This window comes from Trichechus manatus, unplaced genomic scaffold, assembly GCF_000243295.1.
Source record: "Trichechus manatus latirostris isolate Lorelei unplaced genomic scaffold, TriManLat1.0 scaffold00083, whole genome shotgun sequence".
Taxonomy (NCBI): domain Eukaryota; kingdom Metazoa; phylum Chordata; class Mammalia; order Sirenia; family Trichechidae; genus Trichechus; species Trichechus manatus.
Genome location: NW_004444019.1, coordinates 8,657,431 through 8,684,043, shown reverse-complemented (window position 1 = coordinate 8,684,043; position 26,613 = coordinate 8,657,431). Strand labels below are relative to the sequence as shown.

Here is a 26,613-nt window from a genome sequence, read left to right as displayed (position 1 = left end):
TTTGTGAGTTAGAATTATGCTCTACATCCTTCTCCAGCTCTGTCCAGAACCCTCTGTTGTGATCCTGGTCAGAGCAGTCAGTTGTTCAATGACAAAAAACAAAGAAAGCACCATGCATTTTCATTCTTTTCTGTGTTGCTACGCTTTTCAAGTCAATCACACTCGGCTTTTTTCCTTGTTGCCTTTGATAGTCAAACAGTATTCAGCTAGTTGTTCCTCTCTACCAAACAAAATTTTATGACAAGTGTAAAATTTTATGACAAGTATTGCTGAGACTAGCAAACAGAGAAGTTGGTAATTGGTTTATAACTTCATCTCAAGTTCTGAAATCTGTTTATTTCTGACCTCATTTCAATATAGCCTAGATTTTGAGTAAGCTGGGAGTTGTGATAAACTTATGTTACTATCTGGTTAGAAACATGGAATCCAAGTACAATTTGCATTGGGGCTGGTATGTCCTGCAGAAAAACCCAGGCTGAAATCTAAAGCGAGGCGGCCCATTTATGTTTTTTTTCATCCACTAGGGTAAATTGACTTTCAATATATAAGAATTTGACTTCTTACATACTAGAATTTTTGCCCCTGTTAATTTTATAATATTTCCCAAAATCAAAGTGTTCCTATAAAGAGGATCCTATAGACTTTTTTTTGACTATGTCCTTCTATTCCTTTTACTGAGCACTGGGCAGAAGACCAATCTTTGTCTTTGGAAGTCAAGAGCTAGAGGCAACCGATTAATGTTTCAGGCATTAATATCCTTGAAGTCTTTAGAATCAATCTGTTGAACAACCTCAAATAATCAGGATAAATAAGCTAATTTTCTATCCCCTATTACAGTTTGTACATCTATTTTAAAAGTGTTTTATTACTTAAAAGTTTAAAGATATCTAGTACTTAGGTTTTACATAGTTGAGGCATTTTATTCATCAGGAGTCCAACAGCTGGGTTCCTGATGTCAGATTGGTGAATACAGAAAAAAAAAAAAATGAGTACTTTGGAAATTTCTGTCTGTGCTCAATTCCTTCACTGAATCTAAAAATTTATAATTTAAAAAGCAGTGAAAAAAGTATGTCCGATCAGAGGGACTGTCTAAATTAACTACGGCATATGACAAAATATTATATAATCACAAAAACCAGGTGTGTAACAATATTAATTTACATCAATAGATGTTCCTGAGGTAATACATGTAGTAAAGCAGATGTGGTGGCCCTCTGTTACTTTTGACTGTCCTGAATCTGTTCCTTCTTCTTTTGGTGACCACTATTCCTTTGGAGAACCTCCATGCTGCTATCCCACATGATCTAGGGATGGAACTGTCAATTAGGTGGAATGGAACTGTCGTCAATCAGGTGTCTCCCTACTCTCCCAGGAGACTAATGGTTTTGACACCTACCCAAGTTAGTTATCTGGACTTTTAGTAGGGATCCTGTCAACTTTTTTGGTGTGTCTGGTAACTTGCAAACATTTTCACTGAGAATTATTTGAATTTATCTCACCTTTTTGCATCATTTAAAACTTTGAGTGGAGTCTTTGCAAATTGACATAGAAGATAGGATGACAATAAGTCAGTTCATTGGAGAATGAACCTTGAAAGGGCTAACAGACGCCCTGAACTATAAACTGAAAGTGGAATGATAAAGAATTAAGAGCTGGAGGTCTGAAATTTGTTTTCAGAGTCACCACCTTGCTTTGAGTTTATTCAACAAATAAGTTAATTAAGGTTTTTTAAATTGTCAAAATATAGTCAAAAATATTCCAGTAAGATGGTAGTGAGTTGTTGGTCCTGAATTTGTCATTTAACTTTGTGTTTATTGATTAGTTGTGTAGTGTTCATCTGCAGACAAAGTATTTAATTCATATATTTTACTTCAAGCTTTATGGAGAATCTATGGGAAAGTACCCCAAGCTATGCCAATAAAAAATTACAGTGAACATATCAAGCACTATTGTTCTTAGAGCTAGTTAAGGAAATATAAAAAACATTCAATTATACATAAGTGTTGATTATTTACTCCATGAACTGGCTAATTCACTGGCCTTCCTATTAGGACTGTTTCTTCCCAGTGTCAGTCATATATTCTTATGGAATATAATCTAAATATAACTATGAGACTAGCAACACCATTGAAAACTCTCGTAATTCATTAAAAAATCAAGTGTAAATGATTTATGCATAACCTAGTTCTTTGCACTATATGCTCCAATGTTCTATATTAATACTGTGGTTAAGTTTTCTTGCAAAAATACAAGTTACAGTCTGTGAGAGAAAGAAAGTGGATAAGTTTAAATGTGCAATAAAGAAACAATAGAAATGGATTTTTTATGTAATTGTATACAGAATATTAAAAATAAAGATTTTTTCCATAATTAACTTCATAATATAAGATATATATAACCACAGAAAATATAAGCCAACAAATCTATCGTAACAAAAAGAAAACTCTTGTAAGTGAGAAAATTCACTTTTTTTCAGAGTCCAGAAAGTAATATTTCTGAAAGGCACAGGAGGTGGACTTCTTTTTGGAATATTCTAACATTTTAAAGTATATAAGAGATTGTAAAATTAATATTAAAAGTTAAAAATAATAATCAGTTAGAAAATATAATGTAAGAAGATTCCATTGCCCTTAACAACCAAATAGGCAGAACACTTTAGAACAAACTTAATAAGAAATACCCAAGTCTAACAGAAAAGAGCAAAACTTTTTTGATGGGGAAAAACAAAAACTTAATAGAGAGACACTCTGAGTTTGAGGATAGACTCAGTACTGTAAATATTTCAGTTCTCTCCATGTTAGTCTATTAATTTAATGTAGTCCTAATACAAAGCAAATTTTGTTTTTGTGAAGAGTTGTTCAACAATTCTCAAATTCATCTGGAAGGGTCAACATTTAGGAAAATCTGAAAAATAAGAGCAACTATAAATGAAAAATAAAGGCAAGAGAATTCTTTTTTGTATTAAAATGTGTTATAAAATTTCAATAATTAAAATGTGGCATTGGCAACATCATACAGCAGATTGGCAGAGTAGAATAGGAAGTCTAGAAAAATATATATGTATATGTATATAGATATGGAGTCCTGGAGGTGCAGTGGCTAAGAGCTTGGCTGCTAACCAAAAGGCTGGCCGTTTGAATCTACCAACCACTCCTTGGAAACCCCATAGGGGCAGTTTTACTCTGTCCTCTAAGGTTGCTATGAGTCGGAATTCACTCAGTGGCAATGGGTTTTGTTTTGTTTTTTTATATAGATAGATATGGATATATAGATATACCTAAGTGTCTTTATATGTCTGTCTCTATCTATCTGTCTGTCTATCTATCTATCTATAATTTTTGAGGGCAAATAGAGAAGGCCTTTCTATGAGTGACATCAGTGGTATTACCCATGAAAGAAAAGATTGATTTAATTACATTAAAGAATTGTCTATGGTACAAACATTACAATAGGAAAAGTGAAAATAAAAACCACTATTTCATGATTAAAAATGTATGGCATTTTATGGAATAGTTTACATAGTATCACATTTTAGTAATAATACACTCACACACACACATACACATACATAGAACATGTATGTGTGTAGAGAACAATTTTGAAAAGATAGAATCTAAAACGTTACTGGTATTTATAGCTACATGGTGGGATTTGAATGACTTTATTTGTATACTTATCCGTCTTTTTTCTATAGTGAATATGGATTACCCCATATAAAATAAAGAAGGGTAGTAGGATAATTCATGGAATGACAAATGAATTTAAAACATACTGAGTTAGCTGAGTCTATTTCTATGTTCATGTGCTAGGATAACATTTGTTGTGCTTTTCTTTGTTGTTTTTTAGGGTGAAGAAGGTGACCAGGGAGAACTGGGAGAAGTTGGAGCTCAAGGACCCCCAGTAAAGTATTTTTAAAAAATATTTAACTAGGATATGAAAATATCCCTTTTTCCATGAATCTTGGAATATTTTCTATTTAGCATTTGGGTTAATAGCATTACATTAACATGACATACTCTATTTTTCCACCAAGCCAGCTTTGGGAGATTACCATTATTTTAAAATAGGAGAAGACCCCCATTGTACCTTCGAGCACTTTTTAACAGAAGATTTCTACCTATAATTACATACATCCATTTACTAAATTCCAGGTCCAGGCAATCTGAAAGTAAATATTGAGCACAGAGGATGTATATATCTTTTATGCTCTATGGTACTATCATGTGATATAATGAGAATATTTTGTGTACCCTGAATATGCAGGAGGTGTATCGTCCATTGGATTAATGTAGCTTAGACCAGTATGTAATCATTATAATTAGAACCTTCTTAATTGCCCATAATCATGTCTTTTAATAAAAAGTTAGTCCCTTGTGCTTTGGCATATTGCTGCAATAACATGCATAGTGAGTTAATTTGGGATATCAGACTACTTCAATTTAAAATATTTGTTAAATCAGAATTTACATTATTTTTGTACTATATGAAAGTGGAATTGTTACACCTTTTTTGTTGTAAAAATGAATAATAATAATTATGGGAATAATTGTTTTCAAATATTCATTGACTATTTCAGCTAGCCAAGGTATGGACTATGTAAAAGACAAGCTCAGGTCCTATTCTCGAAACTGAAGAGTTGGGGAAGACAGACATGGGGTATCCTTCACTTGCTCTGCTCTTTCCAACTGACCTTTTGAAAAGGGTTCAGAGAACTTTGCAGATGAACGTTTACTTAGAGCTTAGGTAAAATCAAGTTAAAGGAAATAAGTCTGAGAATCTGGAAGAAATGGTCTCTGCTTTTAAACCATGTAAGAACTTTAAGGGAATTTATGGAGGAGGCCAGGGTGCTTGTTCCAGAAGCTTTTGCCTTTCCTGATGCTTTAGATATGAGACAGTAAGGGGATGGACTCTATTTGAATAGTGGGAGATAATGATAAATGCTGGCAGGAAAGTATACTTTTCTGATATGATGAAAATTTGGAAGGAGCTTAAAAGTTTTTTAAAGCCATTCCCAAAGAGCTTCAGGACAGAATTTGCAATCGACATCTAAAAAATTGTTTTCATAGATTAAGGATCTATATTGGATAGTGCATAGCTCAAGTGGTCTATTGGGGATATTGTCAGTGCTTGCTGACCTGGTGTTTAGGAGTGAGTATGCCAAAATGTTTCTGTAAATTTCACCAATTTTTACTTTTTAAATATACATGCACCTATAAGGAACCCTGGTGGAGCGATGGTTAAAATGCTTGGCTGCTAACTGAAAGGTTGGCAGTTTGAACCCACCAGTGGCTCTGTGGGAGAAAGATGTGGCAGTCTGCTTGCTTAAAGATTACAGCCTTGGAAATCCTATGGGGGCAGTTCTACTCTGTCATGTAGGGTCGCTGTGAGTCAGGATCAACTCAAAGACATAAAGTAATGCACAAATTAAAAAAAAAAAAAAGTGCTTCTGGAAATTTATACACAAGCTCTGTCCTTCAAAGTAGTGACTTTGAGAACTTTACATGGTGTTCTCTTGTCACTGCTATTTACCTGAATACTTTTGGAAGTCGTCTTGGAAGTAAATGTCAGTAAAACCTTCAGAGTCAGTAAATGAACTACACAAAAAAGAGCAACTTTAATATGATATGGCCACATCTCACTTTTGATCTTGAGTGGATATCCTAAGATGGATAACCCTGAACATTTAAATTTCTGGTCATTCCTGATTGATCTACACAGAATTTGTGACTGACCTGTTTGAACAGCTGCTCATGGAATTGCCCTCTTTTTCTCCTAGCAAGAACATGAAGGAAGTAATAGGCCGAGAACTACTTTATCTTAATTCAATGTGGACAGTTAGCAAGTTGTTCAGCAGCTAGTCTACTTTCTGATAGAGCATCCCCCTGCCACTGCTCCCAGAAAGGACCCAGGCTCGCCCTTTGTAGGATCCATTACTGGAGCCTTGCTGCTGTGGGGCCAGAGAGTCAAGAATGGTGAAATTTCAGTATTGAAAGGGATTCTAGAAATCACACTTGTGCCCCCTCATTTTCGGGATTACCCACTCTGGTGCCTGGGATGAGGTGAGATAATTTCCTGCTCTAGGTTGGAATTCAGAATGTCTTTTGCCCCAGAAATGGTGGAATGAATAACGAATGCACATGGTTGATGCAGACTACAGCTTCGTTTATAAGTCATAAGCTTTTGTGGGTGAGCCTGGGAACCTAATTGCCTTTGATGGCATACGTGGGTAGGCAAAAATTATTCCAAGGTATAAGTCACCAAGTTACAAGCAATGAAAAAGGTGAGAATGGTAGTGTAATTTGTGTATGTGAGTTAAAAGCTAAATCAAATACATGATCATAATGCCTCTTACATTAATGATATTTACTTTTTTTGTCATCAATAAATGTGCCAACCCCAGGTTTGTGTGAGTCTTTAGAAGTTTGTAAAAGGATTTTTACCATCAAAAGAATTCTTGTTGGACTTTTCTTTCTAAAGTAGAAGTTTGTCTGCTGTAGCCATTTCCTAGTGCTACCTTTACTTATGAAAACATGTGTCTCTTCTGGATCAGCTTTTGTGATGCAATCAGGATGTCTACTTCAACTAAAATCATTCACGTTTTTTTTTTTTTTTTTTTGGTCATTTTTATTAGTGACAGTAATGTCTGGGTCAGAACAAAAGTGTTTTTCTTTCTTTTTTTTTTTTTTTTTTTTCCACATTTCCAGGGAGCTCAAGGTTTGAGAGGCATCACTGGCATAGTTGGGGACAAAGGGGAAAAAGTAAGAGGATGACTATGATAATATCATATATATATATATTAAATATTTGAATTTTTGTCCATTTAAAAGTAACTTCTTGTCTTCAGCAACTTTTTTCTGACACTTTATAGGTATGTGTGGTTTGGTTCTTGCATTTCTGTCAAAAGCATAGATAATAGAAACGAGAGTATGCATGATACTTGCCATGTATTACGTACTTTAAATTATCTTGGGTAAATTAGAGTAAATGGGGTTGTTATATTTTATATCTTCTAGTTCACATTGCTAATGACTTTTATTTGATTACCATAGAAAATCCTTTAGCCAGGCCCACAGTGCCTGGAGAGTGTCTGGTCAAGTAAGGCAAGGACAGGGGAGGATGGAAAGGAAGATGTGAAGAAGGTGGGATACCCCTAATGACACGAGGTCTGTCCACGGTGTTACCTTTACCACCCAAGCTGATTGCTGAGCCCTGCACTCGACAGGGATAATACACATGTGGCTGGAGTACACCAACCCACCCTAAGCCCAGTCTCCGAGACCAGACTCTCCTAGCACTTCCATAGCAAGGCACTGTGCAAGATGCTGGAAAGATTAAAACAGGAATAAGACCCTGTCTTTGTTGTCAGTAAATTTATTATTTACTGGGAGAGACAAACAAGTAGATAGCTACCTATAATGCAAGCAGGATAGACACAAATCTGAGGGCAAGTAGTGTGAGAGAGTGCAGATGAAGGAGTAACTAATCTTGAGTGGGGAAATTGGGAGGGCTTATGAGAGAAGGGGCGTTAGAAGGATGCTTGGCCTGGAAAGATGAGGAGTGTTGCTATTGATGGAGGATGGAGGGAAGGTAATGGCTGAGTGAGTATCTTAAGCAAAACTGTGGAAACCTGAATGCTTATGTTCAGAATTTTTTTCATGGTGCGTGCATACGTGCATGTGTGTGTGTAGTGGTGTGTCTAAACTTCTCTATCATGTTTTAAGAAAATGGTTACCACTTCTCAGAATGTGTGTTAGGAAAGCCGATTTGTATGCCCCAGAAAATTAAAAACAAACACTCTTCACTCACCACCCCCTCTGATTCTGGCCTTATTCTCTTTATAGTCTGTATGGATACTTTGTGTCAGTACCACATAGAAGCACAGAACTTTTTATTAACAAATAAATAAGAATAACTTGCACATTGTGGGTGCTCAGTAAATAACATTAAATCTTTCTTAAAGAGATGCACATTTCTGTGAGTTGAAGCCCTGGCTTATTTACCATTCTTTCCTTCAACTTCAGTTTTGTCAGACTCTTTGTCTCTTCTAGGTATTTTCATTCTTCGTGCTATCCTCTTCAATCTTCTCTAGAATATTTCTTTTCTGAAAATACTGTATTCTTATAAACGTATTAGAGGTATGCATATTTCTGGATTCATATTACCTTAAGTAACATTCTGTGTGTCTCTATTCCTTTATTAAATAATAAATTCCATTTATTTTGAAGCTGCTGATACCTAAGTCTTCACTTTTTCTCGATTTAAATCATCCCCTAAAATATGTGACCCCTTATTTTGAAACCAATTACTGTTCTTGATATGCTCTTTATTTGATGTATCTTTCTACTTGCTATTTTTTCAAAATTTCTCATTTCCTCTGATTTCTATCAAATTGCTGTTGGAAAAAAAATGAAAAGCTCTTCTTGTGAACTCAGACCCATGGAGTGGTTACCTAGTAACAGCAATGTGGGTCTGAGCTCGTGCTGAACAGCAATAAGAGAGTGAGTGCATCAAAGAGATTTCTATAATGCAAAGGCTGATCTCCGCTCACATAACACAAGGCGAATGATGAATTCAAGATCTTTTTCAGTCTTACAAATCTCTTCTTCCCTGGTGAATGTAGAACGCCTTCTGCTCTGTTCTAGTTCTTAGGGATCAAAGAGTTTCAAGGCTCTGTGGTGCCCTTGTCTCAGTTGTGTTCTATCTTTGATTCTACCAATGTCTGAACCTTCTATCAAAGGTTCTCTAATTTTCAGTTCTTACTACCCATGCTGTCCACCTGAATTCCTTGGCCTGATATCTAATCAATACTCTTTTGACTGTTTTCCATTTATTTTACCATCTCCCCATCTCAACCCTGTTCATTAAGAGGCTTTCTGTTCATTTCAGTTGCCCTTCTGCCTTCTCATTAACCGAGTAGATAAGAAAAAGATTTAAAGGCGTTGTATTTTGTCTTGTAACATAGATTGTTGTTGTTGTTAGGTGCCATCAAGTCAGTTCTAACTCACAACGACCCTATGCACCACAGAACAAAACACTGCCCAGTCCTGCGCCATGCTCACAATCGTTGCTATGCTTGAGCCCATAGTTGCAGCCACTGTGTCAGTCCATCTCGTCGAGGGTCTTCCTCTTTATCGCTGACCCTCTACTTTACCAAGCATGATGTCCTTCTCCAGGGACTGATCTCTCTGGAACATAGGTAGAGCACACAGACACACACACACACAAAAAAAAAACCCTGTATTTTTGTTTCAGAATCAAAATTTGATTCTTATAATAAAAATAAGGAGGTGATATGTACACTCTGTAGCCAAGTTAGAGATCATTTTAAGATACTCTTTAAGATTTACAAAGCTCTAGGTAGTTCGTAGGTCATCACTCGTTGAGGAGATAGATCAACTACTTTACTCAAGCTGAACCAAACATCTATCCAGAATGGGAAAAGAGATGCTCAGGTTTTTATTACAGTTCATTCTTCTGAATGACACAACTGGACATCTGATTCTGGATCTAGATGAAGATCCACCTAGAAATCCCTCCCACAGCTGTGGCTGTAGAAGAGTCCACAGCAGCTGTTTTTCGGGTGGCTGCTGTGGCCATTACCATTAATGAATCCTCATAGGCATACTGAGGATGCCAGGAGGGTGGCTCCTCCAATGGGTTTGCCAGGTTCTCTGAATAGGTAGGGTACCATCGTTTTTAGTTCATGTAAACAGTCTAGAATGGAAGCAGTGTTAAAATATCCAGAGTGGTAGCAAAGATTGTGTTTAAGTACTTCTGGTGTGATGAGTAGATATAAACTAGTATTTTCATATCCAAGATGTCTGATTAAATACTCCTCAGGGTGCACTGACATATAGAGCACATATGACAGACACAAAACCTCCTTTTTATCTGGCTATTGAAGTTCTTTGGAAAGACTGATGTGGCCTTTATCATACACGACTGACTTAATTTTCTTTCTTTGTGTTATTTTTTCCAGGGTGCTCGGGGCTTAGATGGTGACCCTGGGCCTCAGGGTCTTCCTGGTGCACCTGTAAGTGATTTTCCTTCCACAAAACCCGATGATAGATTTTTTTCTTTTTTTTTGGGTTTTGCTGTATATATGTGTTGCAAGTGCATTTTACATGTGATAATTAAAGTGGAAAAATAGACAGTAGCTTTTATATTTATTTAAAAATTTTCTAAATTAAGAAAAGACAAGCATCTCTTTTTTGGATATAGCGGAATGTTCTTTTGACTTTAATTGGTTTTTGTTTTTCTCATAAGTTGAGTCAAATTGTGAAGTATTCATGTTTGCTGTGTTTTCCTTTTGTTTTTGGTTGCCAGAAAGCTCAGAGTCACAGTAACCGTTTTATTTTTAGTTTGAGGGCAGTTATATCCTTCTTCTCTATGGTTTCTGATCTCGTTATTCCATATTTTGACTGCCATATGTACATGTGTCCTTATTGTAGACTTTTTTGGAAGCAAACAGACAAAAAAGTCATTCATTAATAATCACCTATACCACATAAAAAGTAGAAAAGGTAAAAGTAAGATAGAATTTCCAGTTGTTAAGGCATTTATGGTCCCATGGGAAAGACAGAATGTAACTAAATGATGCCTTATGTGATCAAGTGCTAGAGCATGTGGGATAGATAATCCATGCAAGAGAGCTAGGAGGAAGGCTGGGCTGGAAAGCCATTCTGTGTGGGAGAGGCAGAAGAGCACAAATGGCAGGAGACACTCTTGGTGGTGATGGGTATGTCTGTGCTATCACAGGGGTTGTCACTGCCTGGAGTGGAAAGTTTGTGTGAGGAGATGGACTAGATAATTTAGAACACCTTTTGAACATTAAATGCCCTTCTAAGCAGTTTGAACTTATCCAGTAGCCGTAGAGAGTCACTCTAGGTTTTAGAATAAAGCAATTCAACAAAAACTCTATTTTAGAAAGATACACCCTTTCCTTTATTACCACCCATGCCATATTTCAACATTAGCTGGATCATTTTGACAGAAACCAATATAATTGAGTGGGGAATTTAATAGGGTGCAGCGACTGGTAACTAATCTAAACCTCAACCCACCATTATATTCAATGAGGTTAAGTGATATGTAGACATAATTACTGATGCCAATGTTACCAGCAGCGTAGAACTTTAGCTTACTATATGTGTATATCTAAAGAGCACAGTTGCATATACACCCTCTAGTATGTATTGAAATAAAAACAAAAGGCATGTCTTAATTGTCCCTATGGCAATATCAACTTTTAAGACACTGTAATTTTTATAGAAATATTTCCTGAGCTAGACATCCAAGATAGATCAAAGCCATTTGGATGAAAGAATGGTAGTTAGGTAATGTGGATGGTGCTTTATTATTTAAAGAAAATCTTCCAATAAAAAACTTTTGCTTATATTTTATTTTCTTACAGGGTGACCAAGGACGGCGTGGACCTCTAGGAGAAGCAGGTCCCAAGGGAGAGAGGGTGAGTTCAAATTAGTCTTAATCACTACCAGCATTGTGCTTTTCAGTGTAACTGCTGATTGTGCTTACCTGTGATCACTGAGCGCATCTTATCTGTCCTTTCCCTTTTGTCCTGCAGGGGGCTCAAGGTTCCAGAGGAATTCCTGGCCTCCCTGGGCCCAAGGGAGACACGGTATGTCCTGAGCTGTAATCATCAAGCACATTTTTTCAAAATGATTACTAACTTGTAATGAAACTTCAAAAAATAATGAAGGGAAGCAGAATGAGACTGTTTCTAAGGGACAGTGTGTTTCTTTATGTGTCTTTAGGGCTTGCCAGGTGTGGATGGCCGTGACGGGATACCTGGGATGCCAGGAACAAAGGTAGCTGTGTGATTTCATCCCAGAGTGAATGCAGCTGTCTCGGCCCTGACCAACTGAGCACAGCATTTCCATTACTCTATTACCAAGAGATTTAGCCAGCTTTTGGCTTTTTTTTCTCCTTTTAATTTTTTAATCAAGTGCCAAATACAAAACACTTATTCGAATAGTATATTTATTTGCTCAGCTTTGGGACCTCAGTAAAATTGCCCCATTGATGAAAGCAGGCGGAGGGAAATTGTGCATTCTGACTGAATTTTTGTCCTATGTCCAGCTCCCAACCCCCACCCTGAACTGGGTCACATTATAAAAGTGCATATAAGGTCAGCTGTTGGGATACTCCTTTTACCAAGAGGCTCTGTGCCCCTCCCTTTCTTAAAAGAAATACAGCAGCTCATTCAATGATGTGATGAAAACTTTTATTTCAGGGTGAACCTGGGAAACCTGGGCCTCCCGGTGATCCAGGATTGCAGGGGTTACCTGTAAGTATTTGGCTCTTTAAATGTTTATTGGTTTATATACATGTTTTGAAGATAAGAATTTTGGGGAGAGACATGTTAAACACAGTTTGATACTTTCTGGGGAAGATATGCGAGGACCCCTGGTGGCGCAGAGGTTAAACACTCTGCTATAACCAAAAGGTTGGTGGTTCGAACCCACCAGCCGCTCCGTGCAAGAACGATGTGGCAGTTTGCTTCCGTAAAGATTACAGCCTTGGAAACCCTATGGGGCAGTTCTACTCTGTCTTATATAGGGTCACTATGAGTTGGAATTGACTCGACAGCAATGGGTTTTGTTTTTTTTTGTTTTGGGAAGATACGATACTTTAATTTTACATTTTTGTATCTTTTCTCTGAATGGTTAAGCTTTAGGTTTTAAATCTCTCTTCTCTCTGTGGTCTGTTCAGCCTTCCTTAGTTTCTTTTACCAACCCTGAAGTGTGGGGCAGGGTCATATACTTCCTCCTACTTTTGCCCATTTCCAGAGTTCTTTTCTTGTTAGCAGAGTGGAGCCACAAGAGGGTAAACAGTCTGCTCAGAGAACAATGTGAGATATGTTATTATGTTTAAATTATGTGCTGTTTTTTTAATCATTCAAATTACTGTCTCCCTGCATGAATGCAGCTGGAAGCTCATGTGAATTGTGCCACATATGTTCTTGGCTTTTTGAAGGCAGATGTTTTAAGTTAATATAAGATATTTGGTGAAATTGGGGACTGGGCTTCCACTTTATTGTGATATCTAATACTTTTAAACAATCAGTTGTAAAAAGTTTGGATTCCCAAAAGTACCAAATAGGCCCAGCATTCTCCTGCCATCCCTTTTTCTACTGTAAGGCCCAACATTTTCTATAGGTCCTCATTCTGTTATGCTGTACATGAAACCACGCCACATACCTATAGTCTCTGTGCTGCCAATAAGAGCTCCTGTTAACCCGGAAATGGTACAGAATTCTAATTTGGAAGTTCATCCTTTGAAAAATAACGTTAGTTAGACATAGGCCTTGATAACCAGGCAGCTATACCACAGCAATGCCCTCCAAACTGTGGGTAGTTCTGTAACTGGGGAACTAGGAAGACTGTCCACCCTAATGCCTTTGAGGTCGTCATGTTGTAACGGTTCCCTCAGCCTCACGGCAATGTTCAGTGGGCTTGGTGTCTCATGGATTCTCAGACTGAGTGATTAAAACACACTCTGCTCATTCTTTTAGGGTATTCCTGGAATTCCTGGTGCAACGGGCATTGCTGGTGAAAAGGTAAAAAATTAAAACTTTTCAATTAATATTTTTCTTTACTTCTCTATTATTTTATTGATATATTTTATTAATAATATTTAACACTTCCAATCTGCCTTTTATTTTATATTTGACCCTAAGGAGAAATCAAAGAGCAAAAGCTTTAAGGCTTCAAATGCTAATCTCTTTCTCAGCTGCAGGAAGAATACTGTGAAAAAGTATTGCTGATTAGACTTCCTTCATGAAAATGTCATTCTTTGCTAGTATAGAGAAAGTTTTATTGTTCCTTACCACTTAAAATAAGAAAGATATTATTAAGCCATGAAACTTATGCCAGTGAATATTATTAAGGTGATTTAGCTTGGAGTAAAAAGGTATTAGGCATTTTATTAACCTACTGATCAACCAGTGCTTCTGTTTTACAGTGAATTAAAGTGCAAACAATTAAAAACCACAGGCGAAAGAAAAATAGAAGAATAAAATAGAGCTTTACTTTGGAATAAAATAGCCAACAATATGAATAATGTAGACATTGGTCTCAGGTTATATGGCTACAGGCATACAGTCATAGTGAACTAACAGTGATGGTCTCCGATACCTTGAGCAGAGATCCCTAATTATCGAACTGTGAGTGACTGATGGTGGAGATGGCATATTCAGACATGTACTCTCCCTGCAGCTCGCTGGCAGGACTTTCTCAGCAGCACATCCTCTTATTTCCTCATGCTGACCAATTCTTTATAATTGTGATAGTGTTGATGTGAGATAAAAAGGGTTCAAAGAGATGTATTGAAGGTAGAAATGGTACTGGAAAGGCACATATAATTGATATTGTGAAGAAAGAAAATCCTTTGACTTCATACCTGCCTGAAGACCTTTATTTTTGACATTTGACCTTTAATACACTTCTGGGACTAACAAACAGCATCTTGAATCTGAAGGATTTTGATGTATCCATGGAGAAACAGATTCTACATCTTCCCAAATTCTCATTGTGAAATCAGGAAATTAATGCTACTTAAATCTAAGAAATACCCGGTCTGGGTAAGGCAGGTTGATAATTATGCTTACTTATAGTCTGAATTACTTTGAATCTTGCATTTTACCTTTTAGGGTAACACAGGTGCTCCAGGAAAACCTGGTCAATTGGGAAATTCAGGCAAACTGGTAAGATGCCATTTTCCCTTCCCTTAAGTTATAACCCACTGTGATCACAAAGCAAAGGATCAAAGAGTATTAACTTTTTTTTTTAATCTGTCTTCCTCGTAACAGGGCCACCAGGGGCCTCCAGGAGAGGTGGGACCCAGGGGGCCCCGGGGGATTCCTGTGAGTATTTCTCTTCTGTAGAGCTTCCCCAAGCGCCTTCCCAGGGCTTGGCTGCATGTTCCTTCACTCATTTATGCGTGGAAGCCTTCTGATGTTTGAGCATAGTCCAGATCAGACAATGAAACAGGAGTGCTACTTGGATATACAAGAGATGCCTTCTTTTCAGAAAATGGAAACAAAAATGAAGTACTTGAAAAAGCTGAAGACCCTTTCTGCTCTCATCCTATATTGAAGGAAATACTTTAGTGTAATTTTTTAAAAAAAAGACAAACAACTTTATTGAGATATAATTCACATACCATGTAACTCACCCATTTAAAGTGTGTAATTCATTGATTTTTAGTGTACTCACAGAGTTGTGAACCATCACTACAATCAATTTTAGAACATTTTCATCACTTCAAAAAGAAACTCTGTACCCATTTGCATTCATTGCCCATTTTGCCCCAACCCTAGACAACCATTAATCTATTTTCTTTCTCTATAGATTTGCATATTCTAGAAATTTCATACAAATGAAATAATACCGTATATATGTGTGTGTGTTTGAATCCAGCTACTCCTTGGAAACCCTATGGGGCAGCTCTACTCTGTCCTATAGGGTCGCTATGAGTTGGAACTGACTTGACGGTAATGGGTTTGGTCTTATGTATATATTCTGCGTGTGTGTGTGTGTGTGTGTGTGTGTGTATGTGTGTGACTGGCTTCTTTAACTTAGCTTAATGTTTTCGAAGTTGTAGCATATATCAGCACTTCATTCTTTTTTATTGCTAAACAATATTGCATTCTATGGATAGGCCACATTTTATATATCCATTCATCAGTTGATGGATATTTGGACTGTTTCCAATTTTTGGATATTATGAATATACTACTATGAACATTTGTGTATAATTTTTATGTGGACATGTGTTTTAATTTATCTTGGGTACATATGCAGGAGTGGAATTGCTGGGATATATGGTAACTATTTCTTTTGAAGAACTGCCATATTGTTTTCTCTTAGTGTGAGTCTGTAAACTTGTCTGTTTTACAGTAGATAGCAATGTGTATTTTCTCACTAGATACAGTTCAGCCCTTAGAGAGAAACTCCCTCATAATAATTAGAAAACTAAACATTATGCACTTAAATTTGAATTTAAAATTTTTTTTCTCTGGCCTTCAGTTTAGATTCTTATTTTCAAAGTCTGCTGAGGAAAAGAAAGAACTCCAAATGAGAAAACAGAAATATTTCCAACTGTAAATACCTCTTCTTAAGAATTTTTGAGCATGCTGAGTGAGGATTTTCATGGTTGAGGAAAGTGAGATATCCCTGATGTCTTATGGCATGAGAGTGGAGTTTTTCCACTTCTTACAGATGTTTGTCAATTGACCTCTACCGGATACTTTCCTGAAGTTTCTCTGCGGGCCAAAGAAACTAGCTCCCACTCCTCATTATGCTCCGTGCTCACTCGTGCCTCACTTATTCTTTTATTCTGTTTTGCTGAAGCCTATGGGTTTCTAATTAAAATATTTTCCTTAAACTGACTGTCAAAGCAATGAGGCTTAGTCAGATCACATTTATAAAACAATTAAGAAGCTTTATGACTGGTCCAGAAAGATCTAGTACTGTGGGAGAGGAGCTCTGGAACTTTGGAAATGTACTATTATATCTGCTATTCATTTTATAGAGCAGGAAACTCTGTATAGTTAAATCAACATAGACTGAGCACCACTGTGTGCTGGGACCATGCACGGAGCACAAAAAGTGACAGAGTAGAGTGGGCTTGTCCCACCTAAGTGCCATGGGATATATAAAACAATGAGCTAGAGACAGAACTGCAGGAGAGGGGTAAATTCTCTCATATGAGTAGAGGCAAATCAGAGGAGGTTATGCCCACATAGTGTTTGGAGTCTGAATTAGGTTTTGAGTTTTGAATTTCTGTTAGAATCCGAATTCTTACCATTCTTCCTGTCATGGAGACTCAAAGCCTTGGTATTCTTCCTCCGTCACATTTCCTGTCTCCAGTAGGACCTGTTGCTCCTACCTCCTCCTTTTCAAGGTCTCTTAAACTCTTAATTTCCACTCCTACTTCTACCACCCTGAATCAGGTTATTACCGAATGTTTGAGTTATTGAAATTTCTCCTGATTTGTTTTCCCAGCTCTGCTCTTTCCTTCCTGTACTAGCTTCTCCCAATAGGGTACTGTTGCTATTCACTAGGATAGTTCTTTGTTCTCCAGGACTCTTGAACAACGCAGGGTGTCTAGCATCCATGGCCTCCACCCATCGAATACCAAGTGGTGTTCCTACAGTCATTATAATAAACAAAAATGCCAAACACAATTCCCAAATCCCTGGAGAAAGGTACTGCACTCGGTCTGTACACACACCACCACATTGGTCTTTCCAAAGTACAGCTTCCATTCTTCCGTTCTTCCATTATCACTTCTCTTTCCCACTTAAACATCTTCGATGGCTCTCTAATGATGATAAGAGAAAGTCCAAAATCTGATGCTATCTGTTAATACTCCTAGTTCTACCTCCCATTTCTGCCTCACCCAGATCCTGTGTTCAAGTCAAGCTGGACTCCTTGCTGATTCCCAGATACTCTCTGCACTTCCTAGCCTTTCTGTTTTCCTTTATGTTAGACCCGGAATTTAGAAGGCTGGCTCTCTTCTCCATTTCTCTGAGTCAACATCCCATGTGCCCTTTTAGATATAATTGAAATGTTAATCCTACCATGAAAATGTATCTGATTATGCCCTATTCCTCAGATAGAAGTAATTTCTCCTTATTCTAAAACCTGTAGCCCTTGATCCCTTTGTGCCATCCTGTGCCTCTGATGTCATCTCCAGGAAGGCAGAGACATGTCTGACTCCCTTTGTGTTCCCTATATCTTGCTATGCCCTCCCTAGGACCTGCCATAAGGTAGATGTTCAATAAATATTTCTTGAAGTGAATTGAACTGGAGGTATAACAAATCTTGCTGAGATGTCTTCGTTGGTAATAAGTGAATTCTCACCTACTATAAATTTTTCAGAAAAATGTCATGATAGGTTATAAATATTATAGTTCTGGAGCAGAGTTTTAACACCAAATCTACTTACTGAAAGATACATTTGTTCTTTCTTTTTACATCATTAAATTCAGTTTTGTAGATAAGTTTACACATTCTCAACTATCCCTCACAAGTTTGACCAGTTTCTCCTGCAAATCTCAAAATTGAGAAGCCTGGTAGAAGGAATGAAAGTTTATTTTTAATGTGTCTAATAGTCAATCAGGGCTAATTGGAACAAGTTTTTGAAATTAAATGAAATTCTCCCCTTCTCTACCATAGTTCCATCAACTTTTGTCAATACCACAGCAAAGAATATTGGAGTTTTTAATATCTCCAGTGATTTCATGTGAGGACATACCTTTACCACTTGGTCATGCTTCTGGCTTTCTCCACTCACAGTCCACTTGGTTTATACCTAAGCCTGGATGGCTCCTGTTCCAAGACAGACAAGATTGCCTGGGCCTTTGATTGGTCTAACCATGCAGTGCTCCTGCCTATTTCCCTCTTCCGGGCTTCTCAGAGTTCACCAGGGCTTTCAGTGAGTGCATTGTGTTTGTTCTGCTCTCACAATACTGACAGGGTGAGTGCCATGCTGATCTACCCCCAGTTTTCTGAAGATTATATGCTCCCAAGAGTACAGAAGCCTGTCTCATTTCTCTTGTAGACCCCCACTCCCCACCCCATCACCAATAGCCTCAACACAGAGGTCTATTTATGGTATGTTGTTGAATGATCTAAGCTGCAAACCACCCACACCCCCCACCTCCTCTAAGCCCTGTAATGTTACCCTTTTAAATAATTTGTTAAGCAGCTGTGATGGTTGTAGTTTAGACAGATTTTTACCTGCTTCTGTGTGTGACCTAAAAAAAACCCATTGCTATGGAGTCGATCCTGACTCATAGTGACCCTATAGGACAGTAGAACTGCCCATAGGGTTTCCAAAGAGCGGCTGGTGGATTTGAACTGCCAACCTTTTTTGGTTTACAGATATAGCTCTTAACCTCTGCACCACCAGGGCTCCTCTGTGTGTGAGGGAATATTTACATTTATACTAGAGAGAAATACAAACTACATAATTGATTTTTAAAAATATGTTTATGAGAAATCTAAAGGTTATCTATTAGAGTAGGACTAATATAATCTTCCAATGTTAATATGAAAATCGATTTGTGAAAACAATCTGTAGAAATCAGTATTGCTCTTCTGGGTCAATTGGCATCTTTTTTGCCAGAGACAGGCATTAATGCAGTCCACACTAAGTGTAGTGAATATAATTTCCCACTTCTAAAGTTGGCAAGGTACTAAGGATAATGTTCATTCTTCATCTAGTAGCACTTTGGGTAATCAAGCAAATACAATAATCATTACAATCTAGAGCATAGTGGAATAAAACCCAATTTTTTTTGTAAAATAATTTTGGCAATACAAGTATAATTAAATTTCTGATATTTTCTGTGATCTTTTTTAAGTCTAATAGTTCCATCTTAAAAGAGAAACTTCCAAATTGAATTATTTGCCTGGATGTATTTATTGCAGGAGCCTGGTGGCACAGTGCTTCAAGTGCTCGGCTGCTAATCCAAAGGTTAGCAGTTCAAACCCACCAGCTGCTCTGTGGGTGAAAGATGTGGCAGTCTGCTTCTGTAGAAATTTATAGCCTTGGAAACCCTACGGGGCATTTCCATTCTGTCCTATAGGGTCGCTCTGTGTCAGAATTGACTTGATAGCAGTGGATTTGGTTAATTTGGTTTGGTATTTATCAAAATGATTTTTACAAAGTAGTGACCATTTTATAAAGAGAGTGCTTATAAAGAGGGTGCCTACTTGGTGATCAATGGTACTGACAGAAACTGGAGACATGAGGACTAGAGACCTGTTTTTCTCTAAGCACAACTTGTAGTTCTAAGGAGATTTGGGGATTTGAAAGGCAAAGAAACATTTAACTGAAAAAGACCCATAATTTTGACTGATTTCTTTCGTAATTACCTTGGACAAAAACAATAGCTAACACTTCTATAGTGCTTACTGTGAGCAGCAACTGTTCTAAGTGCTTTTTGTATCTTAATTTATTCATTCACACAGAATCATTCAAATTACATTTTATAGATGAGAAAGCCACAGCACAGACAAGTTAAATTGCTTGCCTGGAGTTGCCAGCTGGTGCATGGCAGAGCTAGACTTCAGACCTGGCGGCGGGGCTCCAGCGCTCCTGTCTTCAGTACCACCCTCTTAAGCCTCGAGTCATGGCTCAGGAGGATGGATGCCTTAAATTTGAAGCTAGGTCACCAAATCCTGTTGATACAAAATATATTTAGCACATTTTAAATTGTAGTACTTATGAAACTTTCACAGTGAGCATTTCACATGCGTCTAAGTAAATCACAATTTATTATTTTATACAGTGGTTCTTAAACTCAAATAGATTCCTGGATCTTAGCCCAGATCTACAGAATCAGAATCTGGGGGGTGGGGGTGGGTATAGTCATGATAGGGAATGAGGAGATAGGGTGGTGTGAGACATCCAATGAAATATCTTTCCAAAAAGCTCCTCAGGGAATTCTGATATACAGCCAGAGTTGAGAAACACTGGTACAGGGTTTGCATCTTTTTATAAAGCCTCGATTGGGTCCTTACATAGGGATGAATTGGCAGAGTATCTGAACGTGTTGGAGATATATGTGGTAACACAAAGCGGAAAATAGAGCCTTTTATTATGGTCTCACATTGTTAATGGTGGGATTTTTCTTTTATTCAGGTTCCTTAAGATTCCTTTTTTAAAAATCAGAATTCTTGTTGTAGTGGGGTTTGTGAATATTAGCCACTGTGCAGAACAGCCATTTTTCCGTACCAGCCTACCCTGCCCACATCTGAGAATATCACTCCAACTGTTGAAGCATAAGGGATTTACCATTTATTTAGTGAGTCTTCCAGCACACTGTGGTTACCAGCATCATAGTTAATTACTCCCTGAAGAATGGGTTTATTTTAATATATGCTTGTAGAGATTACTATTTATAGCCTGGTTACTCATGTTAATCTTTTTGTTAGCTTATTGGGTAAAATTCTAGAGCTTAGAGAAAGAATTTGTATGTTTTTAGAATATACAGATATCACAAGAATGGCTATCAGAAAATCTTGTCCTAACAGTTTGTTAATAGCTGTTTGGTCACTGTTGTAAGAAGGAACATGACCGTTTTTCACAGTGAGGTGATTTCTATAGAAATACCTAAGTTTAGAACGGCCAAGGATTTATAGAAGTGAAATAAAAATGAGGAACCACATGCTGTCTACTTGTGCAATAACAGACGAGTCAACATCCATAATTTCACCAACCTTCCCTACATCCTGTATGTGCTGACTTTCATGGGTGTACAAGTCCAGGACAGCAGGCTGTATACACTGGGGCTCTGAGCCATTTATATGCATGACCAAGGGCCTGCCAGTGGTTGAAAAATACATATGAACTGAATATTAAGAGCTTGTGAAAGGCAGAGAAGATAAGATTCCAGTAGAAAAAAATCTTTGTCTTTCACTGGAAAGATAATGAATCCCTCCAAAAATAGAGGAAAGGCTATATAACCCTTTGTTTTAATTTAGGCCTTTGGTTTGTGGAAGGGAAAAAAAATACATGAATCACCTTTATTTTGAATAAGATGGAATTAAGGTTGATTTACTTAGAAATAAATACCTGGAGGTTGTGTCAAGAACAGAGCTTTCACCTTCTGAAATTATTAATTTCCCCCCAATGACTATTAATTATTTCCTACCAATGACTATTAAATTGTTCTGTGAATGAAAGTCATGTTAGCCCAGTAACATTTAGGATCTCACTCATGATGCAGTTCAGAAATTATTTGAAAATGTCAGCAGAGCAGCTATACTGAAGGAAATCTGACTTGAACTTTGAAGTGCTGGGTCAAATTAATAGGATGGAACCCAATCTTTATTTTTGTAGATACGTTTATATTTATAGATGGAAGTAGGACTATATCACAGTGGCTGGCGTACATCCTTCCAGCATCCATCCTCACAGAGCTTCTAAGTTGCTTCCTTAGTAGTTCTTATAAGGGTTAAGGACCAGTGTATTGCTCCAGGCTCATATACTAGACAGGTTGTTTTTGTAAAAATTGTTGAAAGATATTTAAAAGCATTTAGTTCTAATCTCTGTAAGTCATATAACTACCACAAAATTATAGTTCTTAGCTAGAGATTGTTGCAATTTGGCAAACATTTCCTAATTCTTAGAGAAACTGAATATTCAGAATGGTTATGGATCTTGACACCTTGTTCAACTAAAAGATGAATGAATAGTACGTGAGTCAGAACCTAATAATGTTATCAGAAGCAGTAATAAATATTAAGCATTAATATGGAGTTGTCATGTCATTTCAAAGAAGAACTAAATCAAAGGACTCCTTTCATTTTTAATATACACTTTTCAGGGAATGTGGTTACTTATCCAATAACCTCCTTGTTCAGCTTACTTGAACATACTTTAGAAATAAAACCAGCTTTTATCAGACTGCATATAACTCTATAAAGTTCTTGGTGGAGGAAGTCAAAGAGTTGATGTGTCTTCTTTTCTCAAATGGCTTAGAGTCTAACATAAGAAACTGAAATTGTCTCAAAAATAAAATTAGAGTGTTGTTTTTTGTATCATCATTATAAATTGCACTTTTCAAAATTTGTATAATCTTTTAAGACATTTTTAGAACAAGAATGAGTACAACAAAGAATTTCATTTCCGAATATTTATACATGTCAACCATCTGTATCTTTTTGAAGTCGCAATAGTAATTTAAAAGCAAACATCTCTGTCCCGTGTCTCTTTTTTTTTCACTTGCGATGTTCAAGATCATTTGCCAGATGTTGCTTTAAAATGTACTATAGAACCCAAAGTTTCCACCATGTCCTAGGCATTGTATGGAATTCAAAATTAGTATAACTGTACCTCAAGAACACATAGTCTAAATTAGAGGATAAAACATGCACAAATAACCATAATATAAGTTAGAGTGTGATTTAGATGTTGAAAATTACTAATTGCCCTTTCATATACGGGTATCAGATATTTCTATCTAACAGTCTGTCATTACAATAGATAGCATGAAAACATTTACTGTAAGATGAAGAGAGAGGATGCTATAGGCATTTTATATAATGGTCTCTCCCTCAATCAAAGAATGGGGAGAATACTTTGATGACTTTTATATTTAAAAAAAAACCTAAGTATGATGTTATTTTCTTTATATAGTAATTAAGCACTTGTATTTTGACAAAACATCCAGTTGACAATCATGTTTGTGTTTTTAAAGGGCAGTAGAGGAGAAGTAGGACCAGCAGGACCCCCGGGCTTACCAGGTAAACTGGTAAGTACTGTTTCTATTCTTTATTTGCTCTCCACAAATTAACATTACAAAATTTTAAAAAAATAAGCAAGGGGAGGAAAACAATTTAGAAAGGGTAGTTTAATAGCTTCCTATTATGTGAATCTGTGAAAATGTAAATGTGGAATTTAAAATTATGTCTAGAATATCCTCAGAGGGTATTATAATCAGTGTGATTTGTAGCATACATTTTAAAACTGGGAGGAACATGAAGTGCTATATTTGGCCTCTGGTTGTTCTTGGAATGGAAGAGAACTGCGTGTGAATGCCACCTTTGATGACTTGTGCAGTGCTTTTTACACAGTAAGAGAGGCAATACCATTGCAGGGACTTGACTGAAGGAGCCCACTGTTGAGAGGGAATGCAAACCAGGGAACGAGGACCTCACGAGTAGAATGGGTGTGGTGACTGGGCCCTTTGCTCCTGAGAATGTGGGAGAGAGGAAAATTAGAGGCGCTGGGTTAAACCAACCATAACACATTTATTTTAGACAGGAGTCCACATGCCCAAGGTTGTATCTTGGCTTGTGTGCATTCAGTGCTGCAGTGACAGAGACTCTGGGGACTTTGTGTTTGTTTTCTCAGGGTTCTCTTGGCAGCCCTGGCCTCCCTGGCTTACCTGGCCCCCCTGGACTTCCTGGAATGATAGGTGACAGGGTAAGACACCAAGCTCTCCAGAGAATTCCTTACTTGAAAGGGCAATTTCTACAATGTTGAGAAATCAAACTTGTTTTTGGCCCAATGGAGAATTTTCTAGAATTCGTCATAGACAGTGATAAAAAAAGGTATTTAAATTACTGAGAGTTGAGATTAAGAGGCAAAAAAATCTATTAATTATTATTATTCATATAAAAATTTATCAGAAGGAAAAAAAAAAGCTTCTCAGTAAACATTTCTCTTGTAATCACACTTCCCACTTAGTTCTAAATTTACACCCCTAGTCATCAAATATCATGTGATCAGAGAATGCCCAGAGTTCTCAGAGATTCTTGGACAATTGCCTGAGCTTCTCCAGGTCTTACCTGATTCTTGTTAGGTGATGAGCAGGGAAGCCCTCTCCTGTCACATTCATACTTGTGCTTATCTACCTGCCCAGTAAGAATTGGTTCATTTGAAATTATGTGGTACATTATCCTTAAAAATCTCAAAATATTGAAAAAGTATATTTTATTCTTTACAGGGTGTAGCTGGTGAACCTGGTCCAAAGGGTGAACAGGTAAGTCCTACTATCTGACTAGTGTGAAATGCAGTGTTTAATAATGCACCACTTCACACACAGAGGCAGCTCACTGGCTGGTTTGTGAGCGTGGTTAAAAAGATGAGGGCTAACAGTTTTCCTCGCCCCACTTCATAGTGAGTGAACCCTAGTGTGTAGTTTGGCCTGTAGCCTTCTCTACCTACTTTTTTAAAATATGCTAGCACTCATGATGGCTCGGCCTCCAGGATACATACTGCCTTTCCTTTGAAAAGCATGGTCCTGTCTCTCAGCCTCACCAAATTTGTTTACCCAAAGCTGATGGAGCCTTCCATAGCCACACGATAATATTTTAAGTTGTTTTTTTTTTTTTTTTAGTCAAGACCTCAGCAAGTAAACTATGCAGACTGGAATAGACTCGGTCCTTTTCCTGGGCTTCTTTTTCTACTGTAAGAGGCCTCTTTCAAGGGTTACCTACTTTATAAAATTGCTGGTTATGGTAATTCATTCTTAACTTTAGTTGAAACTCAACCTCACCTTCTGGCTTCTCTCTAAACTATTTTCTGATTTGGACTAGCCACTAGATTGGAAAGCCATTAACAGGATCTTGTATTTCTGTACCATCCTGGGAGCACCATGGGCAATTATAAATGCTTATTGATGTTGAATGGTTAAAATTGACCCAAGGGACTAAGAATTTAAAAATGTGACATTTTATCTAAATTTTTAGGGTGCCACTGGTGAAGAAGGTGAAGCAGGAGGAAGGGGTGAACTTGTAAGACATTTTATTTTCTGGTTTACGATGGAGCCTTATTGATTTTGAACTATATTGGAAACATTTTTTTTTCTTGTTTCTCTTTTCTGACACTAAATCTTTGTTCCCTTCTTAATGGGCTAAGTTGTTTCTTAAGAAAGCTAACAAGACTCCCCAAGATTTCAGCTAAGGTCAATTAAAGCAAAGAGGAAACATCCCAAATGTTGGATCTGGTCTTAAGCTTTTTTTGGGGAAAATATGTTCCCTTATAGATGGTGAAGTTTTCATCTATAAGGGAACACTTTTTTCCCCAGAAGTTCAAGGTGATCCTTATATGACCACAGGAAATATATGAATAGTTCCTATCTTGAAAACAAAATCGAAGTTTTATTATAGTTAGAAAGCAGTGAATCACAAATCTGACCGAGGGCATTCTCTCTAGCAGCCCCTACCCCCACGCCCCGCCCCAAGAAGTGACCTCCATTTCCAGGGGATGCCTCTGCTAAATCTTTGGGAAGGCAATAAGAAGGAGAACAAGTTATCTTTATGGCTAGAACTGCCAGTCTGCTGGGTCATTTTTATAGTTTTGACAGGATCTAACACAACCTAATATGGAAACTTATGTTTTGGTCCTCTAGGGTGGGGACAGTAGATTTCTCATAAAATGAGTTGTGGAGAGCTTTTAGTATAGGGGAAAAAAATAAGAATGCTGTTTTATTCAGATTTTCAGGATTTAGAGCTAGTAGAAATGTAACATCTGAATTAGGTAAAGCTTCCCAGCTATTAAGTACATTTGAAAGAGCATTATTTCAATTTTATTTCCTGTTGAAACTGTTTATCTCATGGGCTAAAATAATGTTTTAGATCATTTTGTTTTGTAGTGGAGATTAACTGATGTGCTAAAACTTCAGCTGAATTCATATCTAGAATTAGTGCTGGAAAACTTTCAAGATTTTTTCTTTTAAGCATAAAAGTTTGCATATTTGGTTTGATACACTTTTTGGATGAATTTTAAAATACTGTTTGAGCTTCAAAAATGAAGACATCAAGTTTTAAATATTTATTGTTTTATAGCAGAATAATATTTTAATCTTTTTACTTACACATTTTAATTCTCCATGCCCAGCATTTGAGATCTGGATAGAGACTTGGAGAGCTCTGATTCCACCCTGTTACTTGACAGAAATGTTAGCCAAAGGCTGGGAAGTCACGGAGCTCATCCAGGCTCGCAAAGTTAGCAGAACTGGGACTAGAATCCAAAATTTGAGTCTAGCATTTTTATGCAGTTCCAGGATTAATCTCTTCATAGTTTTCTATAGATTCCAGAAGTACAATAACTTTTTTAATGTTTTCAGGA

The 26,613-nt window shown here is 37.2% G+C and overlaps 1 protein-coding gene across 1 annotated transcript in view; it reads left to right on the top strand.

The window, feature by feature from the left end:
* Positions 1–26,613, top strand: part of COL9A1 (collagen type IX alpha 1 chain) — a 97,345-nt gene that overhangs the window by 49,865 nt on the left and 20,867 nt on the right. The window contains exons 19-32 of the mRNA XM_004381358.2: positions 3,847–3,900; positions 6,705–6,758; positions 9,980–10,033; positions 11,414–11,467; positions 11,585–11,638; positions 11,775–11,828; positions 12,254–12,307; positions 13,535–13,579; positions 14,672–14,725; positions 14,831–14,884; positions 23,237–23,290; positions 23,893–23,964; positions 24,488–24,523; positions 25,233–25,277. Coding sequence (XP_004381415.1) covers positions 3,847–3,900; positions 6,705–6,758; positions 9,980–10,033; positions 11,414–11,467; positions 11,585–11,638; positions 11,775–11,828; positions 12,254–12,307; positions 13,535–13,579; positions 14,672–14,725; positions 14,831–14,884; positions 23,237–23,290; positions 23,893–23,964; positions 24,488–24,523; positions 25,233–25,277 — 738 coding nt within the window. The remainder of the gene's footprint in view (positions 1–3,846; positions 3,901–6,704; positions 6,759–9,979; positions 10,034–11,413; positions 11,468–11,584; positions 11,639–11,774; positions 11,829–12,253; positions 12,308–13,534; positions 13,580–14,671; positions 14,726–14,830; positions 14,885–23,236; positions 23,291–23,892; positions 23,965–24,487; positions 24,524–25,232; positions 25,278–26,613) is intronic.